This window comes from Cyclopterus lumpus, chromosome 22 (assembly GCF_009769545.1).
Source record: "Cyclopterus lumpus isolate fCycLum1 chromosome 22, fCycLum1.pri, whole genome shotgun sequence".
NCBI lineage: Eukaryota > Metazoa > Chordata > Actinopteri > Perciformes > Cyclopteridae > Cyclopterus > Cyclopterus lumpus.
The window spans coordinates 22,867,106-22,877,105 of NC_046987.1; the positions used below are offsets into that span (position 1 = coordinate 22,867,106).

General features: G+C 43.2%; 1 protein-coding gene across 1 annotated transcript in view; it reads right to left on the reverse strand.

The window, feature by feature from the left end:
- mdga2a (MAM domain containing glycosylphosphatidylinositol anchor 2a) overlaps nt 1-10,000 on the reverse strand; it is a 94,018-nt gene that overhangs the window by 22,064 nt on the left and 61,954 nt on the right. Inside the window, exons 7-9 of the mRNA XM_034525247.1 lie at nt 7,638-7,967; nt 6,936-7,253; nt 602-874 (exon numbers count right to left, since the gene is read on the reverse strand). Coding sequence (XP_034381138.1) covers nt 602-874; nt 6,936-7,253; nt 7,638-7,967 — 921 coding nt within the window. The remainder of the gene's footprint in view (nt 1-601; nt 875-6,935; nt 7,254-7,637; nt 7,968-10,000) is intronic.

The following is a 10,000-nucleotide window of genomic DNA, read 5'->3' on the forward strand; positions in this document are numbered from 1 at the left end:
CAAGTCACTACACCACGACAAGTCCCAAGTCACTCTACAGTACAACAAGTCTCAAGTCACTCTACACCATGACAAGTCCCAAGTCACTCTACACCATGACAAGTCCCAAGTCACTACACCACGACAAGTCCCAAGTCACTCTACAGTACAACAAGGCTCAAGTCACTCTACACCATGACAAGTCCCAAGTCACTCTACACCATGACAAGTCCCAAGTCACTCTACACCATGACAAGTCCCAAGTCACTAGACCACGACAAGTCCCAAGTCACTCTACACCATGACAAGGCCCAAGTCACTACACCACGACAAGTCCCAAGTCACTCTACACCACGACAAGTCCCAAGTCACTCTACACCACGACAAGTCCCAAGTCACTCTACACCATGACAAGTCCCAAGTCTAGTTTGGTACAAGAGCAGCAGAATTCGAGTGATTCAAGCCAAGTCCAAATGAAGGCTCAAATCCCAGTCGACCCTTAAGTAATTTAAAAGGGGTCCAAATCAAAGAAAAGAGGCTAGTTCAGAAACAGGAAACCCAACCTGTTCACACCTTCAAGCCTAAAACCATGTCCCATCATGCACCAGTCAAGCCGACTCACCTGTGACCAGGAAGGTGCAGCGCCCCGCTCCGGCCTCGTTGGTGATGTCACAGGTGTACTCGCCGTATCCCTCTCGGTTTAAAGCTTTGACCAGGTAGCTGGTGTCGTCCCGCTGTTCGCTGAACTGTCCGACGGTGAGGAGGCGGGAGCCCAGCTTCCACTCGTACCGCAGGAGGCGCGCCGGGTGAGCTCGCAGCAGCTGGCAGGTGAGGCTGAACGCCCGGCTGAGGGCCTGACGGATCTCTGTGTACACCGGCTCCACGGTGGGGGGGACTGTTGGAGACCAAGACAGGAATTACGAGACGATACAGCATGACAATCAACAAAAGTCACTTTGGGTCCAGATCAGGTGAAGCTAATGCTTTAAGCTGCATTCTCTCTTATGTCCACCAGGGGGGCGACTCCTCTGGTTGTATAGAAGGTACATGGTCGACAAAGACCTCTCAATCACATTGTAGCCCCGCCCTAAAGCATCTCCTGCTTTATGGTCTGTTTGACTCTAAATGACCATAATTTACTAAATGAACATCACGCTGTATTGAAGAAGACTTGAAACTAGAGATTGAGACCAAAAACTAATGTTTACAATGTTTACTGAGGGAATACATCAAGAGAAGTAGAGTCATTTATATAGACTTCTATACAACCAGAGTAGTCGCCCCCTGGTGGTCAGGAGAGAGAATGCAGCTTTAACACATGAAGCATAGACTTCTATACAACCAGAGGAGTCGCCCCCTGGTGGTCAGGAGAGAGAATGCAGCTTTAACACATGAAGCATAGACTTCTATACAACCAGAGGAGTCGCCCCCTGGTGGTCAGGAGAGAGAATGCAGCTTTAACACATGAAGCATAGACTTCTATACAACCAGAGGAGTCACCCCCTGGTGGTCAGGAGAGAGAATGCAGCTTTAACACATGAAGCATAGACTTCTATACAACCAGAGGAGTCACCCCCTGGTGGTCAGGAGAGAGAATGCAGCTTTAACACATGAAGCATAGACTTCATAGATCTTCTCCTGGTCTGAACTCTTTGAACATCTTTGGATCCCAAATATTACAGACATCAATCTCTTCTTTCAGTAAAGTTTAAAATAAATTCAAACCATGTTAAAGATGTCCCTTTCCGTCTGGCTTGTTGAACCTGAACTGACCTGAAAGTTGAGTTTAATAGTTGCTGTATTAAAGTGATCAAATCAATAATACTTCAGACTGAATGAGACTAGATTTAAATGGCTGCTGCGTTTCACTGGCTTAGTACCTTGATACACATAACTTTAAAAACACTTTGCCTATCATCACAAAATTTGTAGCATATGTTCACATCGCATTCTTTAACTTACCCTGTCATTTTGTTTATATTCAAACACATCGCGCTGCAGTGAATCGGACAATTTCTGCATTTAAAAAATGTTTTCATAATTTTCAGGCGTTATACTTTAACAAACTCAACATTTTCAAAACTTGTTTGCGATCAACTTCAATTTTAGTCAAGGATGATCTAAAGACCTTTATGATGAAAAGTTAACAAAATGGTGAATCGGCATTGAACGGCCTTGACGTGGCGGCCATTATGCGCCCATTTCGTTACATTTCTCATGCAAACATTTTCACATTGTCATAGCGCCCCCTACTGGCAAAAAGAAATGACACGTTTTATACTTTTATGTATTACTACTAGCCAGTTGACCAGATTTAAATGTTATAAGTGAAGCCATAACACATTGATCATACTTCATCATGAATATTGTAATCTCTCGTTGAGCGCTGTGAAAGCAGAGTGCTCTGTGGCTTGGGATGGTCACAAGGGCATAGAACCTTCCACACATGTCAAAGGTGATGGAAATAAATATTTGATATGGCTTTTGCTGTCATAAATTGCCTCAATAGCGCCCCCTACAAAATGTTCCATGCCAGCACCCCCGACCTGCACAAAGGTGCGAAGGCCCGTACACCGTTGCTTGTAGCTTTATTAGGGTCGCACACTTCGTCGAAGAGGACCCTATTTGTTTTTCGAGGAATGCTTCTTCTTCTTATCCTCTAGCAATGAAAGTGTGTTTGGGGCTTTATCATATCCCAAAAGTCGTTGCAGTTGACATGCATATCCAGACTTGTCTCGCATTTGGGTATAAGAAAATGTCTCTCTAGAGCCCCCTTGAGGTAGAAAGCCCACACTGTTTGCTACCTATGACCGATTGACTTGAAATTTGGCACACATGTCCACTTGGGTCTACTCTACAAAAAAGTAAATAAAAAACACGTTATTTCTTGTTTCTCCTAAACGCTGGGTCCTATTCTAAGAAAACCTTCTGTGGTTCATTATTGGTTCAATGTCATCAACAAATATCAAAAGCTTGTTGATAACTCATTGCGTTTAGAATATATGGACCAATGAACTTCTAAGGGATGTGGCTTAAAATGTAAAGACACATAACTTCCAAATCACTTGGCCTATCCTCACAAAATTGGTAACATATATCCACATGGCATCCCTAAACGTACACTAATTTTGTCATAATATCTAAACATTAGGGGGCGCTGCAATCAATCGCTCAATATCTGCATTTTTTTACCTTTTTTTCACATTTTGGGGAGTTGTAAAAGAACAAATTCCTCCTAGAGATTAAACTCGATTCATTCCAAAGTCGGGCAGTGTGATCTTGAGACCTTAGCAGTGAAATATAAAAAATATTAAACTATGTGCGTTCGGAGGAGCGGCAAAAAACACCATTCGCCATGAACATTTAAGTTGATTTAACTCTGCCATACATTATGTAATCTCCTCGATATTTCTCATATGTCATGACATACTGAACCTGAAGACATCCATAGGATAATTTTGCATTCTAGTCATAGCGCCACCTAGTGGCAACAGTAAGCTACATGTTTTCTACTTTTATACCCTTCTCCTCACAGATTAATCAGATCCTCTCAGAATGTGTCAGAATAGACTTCAGACCTTGATGATGCTTCACTGTGAAGATTGTATGGACTCGTTGAAGGGCGGTGAGGTCTGATCCTTCGCCGTGACCGAATAAACCGATGTAACATGCTCCAAACGTAACTAAACTTAGCACACACGTTTAAAGTCAAAGATGTAATTACCTGATACAATTGTAATGCTTCAGAATGGCAATATGGCTCGATAGCGCCCCCTACAAACATTAATTTAAGCAGCCTCAGCGCTACGTTTCACCTACATTAATGAAACTTGGTAGGCATATGTAAAACATGTAAATGGAAAAGAAGGTCTCTTGGGACCATGCTCTAAACGATACTGGAGGTTTTGTGTGATTTCTTTATTATTTTTTGTGTATTTCTTGCAACTATATGTTACTGAACTCCTGATGAAGGGAATTGATCATATCCCCTTCAAATGTATTATGTAGATGCATGTTGTCTTGGGCCATACGGTGGATACAGCAAGTAGTGGACTGTCTGCAGTACAGTATAATTTCCAGCATTGCTCCGTGCAGGAAAAAACGTCTAACTCGCAGACGTTTACTCCGACCGTCGCAGACATTCTCGACCACTTGAGCCGGCGTCCGGCCAGTACCCCGACGTGGAGGAGGAACGAGAACCCGCACATCGCTGCTTGCAACTTTAATTTATTTTTGAGTCTGTTCTACATTACGGAAAAGTTTTCAGTTAAAGCACAGTCTGTTAGTTTCAGACAAATGCTGCAACACTGCTAACTTTGAACCTTGGTGTTACCAAACAGTCTTTTATCTACTTTTGTCTACTGTGCAAACACACATTTCAGTCAGTCTGATGACGTCTGTATGAACCCCAGAACTGGTTTGAAGGGTATTTTGGACCATTACACACATTACTGATGTCCTTACAATCCCTGATGGGAAGACAAAGATCATTTTGTCATTTAGACATGTTTTCAATCAAATGGTCCCTTTTCTTTGGATTGTGGGTACCGGAACACTCACATCTCCACAACTCACTGACGTCCGTTAATCCACGTTAAAAAACCACCTCGGAAGGATTTCATACAACAGCTCCAGCCGTGTGTTTTCTTCTCCTGTCTGTTCACTGCTCTGAAGCAACCTGTTGGCGAGGAGGAGGATGCTCGTCAGAGGCATTGTGCGCTTGTCGGTGTCACGTCACCGTCGTCCCCGTAATCCAGTAAAAACCCAACAGACTGCGAGGGATTATTGTCAAAGTAAAGCCCTAAAAAAACAGCTCATCTGAAACGCTGCTCGTAAGCTTTTATCTTGGAGCTTCATGTGGACGTGATTAGCATATTAATGAAACACCATTAACGGGGATGAGGTGCATGTTTATGTACATCGTGTTTATGTTCATGTACATTGTATTTATGAACGTTGTGTTTATGAACGTTGTATTTATGTACGTTGTGTTTATGAACGTTGTATTTATGAACGTTGTGTTTATGAACGTTGTATTTATGAACGTTGTGTTTATGAACGTTGTGTTTATGAATGTTGTGTTTATTGACGTTGTGTTTATGTACAATGGGTTTTATGTATGTTTTGTTTATGTAGATTATGTTGATGTGTTTATGTTTATATACGTTGTGTTTATGTACGTTGTGTTTATGTACATTGTGTTTATGTAGCTCATGTTTATGTACATTGTGTTTATGTACGTTGTGTTTATGTAGCTCATGTTTATGTACGTTGTGTTTATGTAGCTCATGTTTATGTACATTGTGTTTATGTAGCTCATGTTTATGTACATTGTGTTTATTTAGCTCATGTTTATGTACGTTGTGTTTATGTACGTTGTGTTTATGTACGTTGTGTTTATGTAGCTCAAGTTTATGTACATTGTGTTTATGTAGCTCATGTTTATGTACATTGTGTTTATGTAGCTCATGTTTATGTACGTTGTGTTTATGTACGTTGTGTTTATGTACGTTGTGTTTATGTAGCTCATGTTTATGTACGTTGTGTTTATGTACATTGTGTTTATGTAGCTCATGTTTATGTACATTGTGTTTATGTAGCTCATGTTTATGTACGTTGTGTTTATGTACGTTGTGTTTATGTAGCTCATGTTTATGTACATTGTGTTTATGTAGCTCATGTTTATGTACGTTGTGTTTATGTACATTGTGTTTATGTAGCTCATGTTTATGTACGTTGTGTTTATGTAGCTCATGTTTATGTATGTTGTGTTTATGTACGTTGTGTTTATGTACGTTGTGTTTATGTACGTTGTGTTTATGTACATTGTGTTTATGTACGTTGTGTTTATGTACATTGTGTTTATGTACATTGTGTTTATGTAGCTCATGTTTATGTACATTGTGTTTATGTAGCTCATGTTTATGTACATTGTGTTTATGTAGCTCATGTTTATGTACGTTGTGTTTATGTACATTGTGTTTATGTATGTTGTGTTTATGTAGCTCATGTTTATGTAGCTCATGTTTATGTAGCTCATGTTTATGTACGTCGTGTTTATGTACGTTGTGTTTATGTACGTTGTGTTTATGTAGCTCATGTTTATGTACATTGTGTTTATGTACATTGTGTTTATGTAGCTCATGTTTATGTACGTTGTGTTTATGTACATTGTGTTTATGTACATTGTGTTTATGTACGTTGTGTTTATGTAGCTCATGTTTATGTACGTTGTGTTTATGTACGTTGTGTTTATGTACATTGTGTTTATGTAGCTCATGTTTATGTACATTGTGTTTATGTACATTGTGTTTATGTAGCTCATGTTTATGTACGTTGTGTTTATGTACATTGTGTTTATGTACGTTGTGTTTATGTAGCTCATGTTTATGTACGTTGTGTTTATGTACATTGTGTTTATGTACATTGTGTTTATGTAGCTCATGTTTATGTACGTTGTGTTTATGTACGTTGTGTTTATGTACATTGTGTTTATGTAGCTCATGTTTATGTAGCTCATGTTTATGTACGTTGTGTTTATGTACGTTGTGTTTATGTACGTTGTGTTTATGTACGTTATGTTCATGTACATTATGTTTATTTACATTGTGTTTATGTAGCTCATGTTCATGTACATTATGTTTATTTACATTGTGTTTATGTTTCTGTATCTTGTATTTATGTTTATGTACATTGGGTTTTATGTATGTTGTGTTTATGTACATTTTGTTTATGTACGTTGTGTTTATGTACGTTGTGTTTATGTAAGTTGTGTCCAGGTGTGTATATATATATATATATATATATATATGTGCGTACAGGTGTGTCCAGGTGTGTATATATATACATGTCCAGGTGTGTGTATATATATATATATATATATATATATATATATATATATGTGCGTACAGGTGTGTCCAGGTGTGTATATATACATGTCCAGGTGTGTTACCCACACTGCACCACCAGCTGGATCAGCGCCTCCCTGGGCTTCACGTTGAACCCGTTGTACTGGCTCGTCTGGCAGCGGAAGGTTCCGCTCGTCTCTCTGGTGACGTTGTTGATCCTCAAGACGCCGTCGTAGCTCTCCGTCTGCTCCGAGCCGTCCGGCATCAGGACCGGCGCCGCCGCCACCGCCGCCCCGCTCTCCTCCACCCGGGACCAGAGGATGATGGGTTTGGGTTTCCCTGAGACCAGACACTGCAGGTCCACAGTGTCGCCCTCCTGAGCCACCAGGTGAGAGCGCCCCCTGGGGACGGACAGCTCCGGGGGAACTACAGGCAAAGGGTCAGACCATTAACATGTGACCTCATGAGCTGCAGCCAATGAGAGGATGGGATGGGATCTGAGGGGGAGGAGCCACCTGTCGTCAGCCAATCAGTGGTTTTAGAACTGAATTGATTTCTAACATTGTCTTACAGATTCATTGATAATTATTATTATTTTTAAATATTTTCTCATGAATTATTTGAATTTCATTTCTGAAGCAACTCAATTTTAAAGATTATTATTATTAAATATGATATATTAATTAAATATAAAACGAGACGTGATGCTGATGAAAGAAACAGTTGGTGGAGGATCCTTCCTCCTCTCCTCCTTCCTCCTCTCTCCTTCCTCTTCCTCCTCCTCCTTTTCCCCCCCCCCCCCCCCCTCACCTGTGGTGGAGGAGATGTTGACGTCGATGCTGATCTCGGGCGTGCCCCCGTTCCTCAGCGAGGCCACACATGTGTAGGTGCCGAAGTCGGTGAACTTGAGGTCGATGATGTCCAGGTTGGTGGTCCCCGGCGAGACCTCGGTGTCGGTGTGCGTGATGACCATCCGCTCGGAGCTCCTCAGAGGACGGCCGTTCTTCAGCCAGCCGAACTGCAGCTCCTCGGGGGGCGTGGCCTCCACCTGGCAGCTGATCTTCACCTCGCGGCCGATCTGGATGTTGTCGTCGTTGTGGTATGGGTCGGGCGTGATCCAGAACCGACCTTTACGGAGACCTGAGAGGGACAGAGACGGACACGGAGACATGAATCTAGAGAACCAGAACCAACACTACCACTTTAGTCCACAAGGGGCGACAGAACCAACACTACCACTTTAGTCCACAGGGGGCACCAGAACCAACACTACCACTTTAGTCCACAGGGGGCGACAGAACCAACACTACCACTTTAGTCCACAGGGGGCGACAGAACCAACACTACCACTTTAGTCCACAGGGGGCACCAGAACCAACACTACCACTTTAGTCCACAGGGGGCGACAGAACCAACACTACCACTTTAGTCCACAGGGGGCGCCAGAACCAACACTACCACTTTAGACCACAGGGGGCCCCAGAACCAACACTACCACTTTTGTCCACAGGGGGCACCAGAACCAACACTACCACTTTAGTCCACAGGGGGCACCAGAACCAACACTACCACTTTAGTCCACAGGGGGCGACAGAACCAACACTACCACTTTAGTCCACAGGGGGCACCAGAACCACCACTACCACTTTAGTCCACAGGGGGCACCAGAACTAACACTAACACTTTTGTCCACAGGGGGCACCAGAACCAACACTACCACTTTAGTCCACAGGGGGCGACATAACCAACACTACCACTTTAGTCCACAGGGGGCGCCAGAACCAACACTACCACTTTTGTCCACAGGGGGCACCAGAACCAACACTACCACTTTAGTCCACAGGGGGCGACAGAACCAACACTACCACTTTAGTCCACAGGGGGCACCAGAACCAACACTACCACTTTAGACCACAGGGGGCGCCAGAACCAACACTACCACTTTAGTCCACAGGGGGCGACAGAACCAACACTACCACTTTAGTCCACAGGGGGCACCAGAACCAACACTACCACTTTAGTCCACAGGGGGCGACAGAACCAACACTACCACTTTAGTCCACAGGGGGCGCCAGAACCAACACTACCACTTTAGACCACAGGGGGCCCCAGAACCAACACTACCACTTTTGTCCACAGGGGGCACCAGAACCAACACTACCACTTTAGTCCACAGGGGGCACCAGAACCAACACTACCACTTTAGTCCACAGGGGGCGACAGAACCAACACTACCACTTTAGTCCACAGGGGGCACCAGAACCACCACTACCACTTTAGTCCACAGGGGGCACCAGAACCAACACTACCACTTTAGTCCACAGGGGGCGACAGAACCAACACTACCACTTTAGTCCACAGGGGGCGCCAGAACCAACACTACCACTTTAGTCCACAGGGGGCGATAGAACCAACACTACATGATAGTGCCTCTCTTTCAATTAATGTGAATTGACTTTATTAATGCTCGTAAAGATTTCCAGTGACCGGACACATCTAAAATAAATACATACATATTTAAGTTTGTAAAGAGGGTGAAAGGTCAGGCGGGTTAGAGCCCAGTGACCCTGCAGCAGGTCGTCATTGTTTCTATGAATCGCTACAGAAACTAATCCATCCAAATGGAGCTTCATTATGCTCGAAACCATTTGTTGGGTTTAATCCGAGCGACCAGCTGCTCCTTCTCTCCGGGCTACGGCTCAGCAGGAGGTCACATGACCCACGGCATCCAGACAGCCAATCACACGGCTTCATCGGCTGGAAGCCCCTGATATCGTTCATTGTGAATCGGTGTGATTCACAGAAACAGTCGAGAGGAAACGTTCCAAAGATGTCAGGAATTATTTGACCAATCAATGAACAGACGTGTTTCATGACATCGATAAGCAGGAAGTATAAAGAGCGTAAACAGAGAAGAGGAGAAACCTCGTGAGATCACGTCGCTAGTTAACTAAAACACCATATTTTCCAAAAAAAAGTTAAAAAACCCGAGCGGAGTGAAAAGTCTAGAATCCAATGATGTATCCTAAAAATATTTAATGATAAGTATGATCAACTACATAGATGTTCTTGATCGAGGGCTACACTTCCACAGGCTAATAGCATGCTAAAATTGCTAATAGAGACTGTCTGGCCCATAGAACAAAGCACCCTGAACAATGGTTGCGACGCGT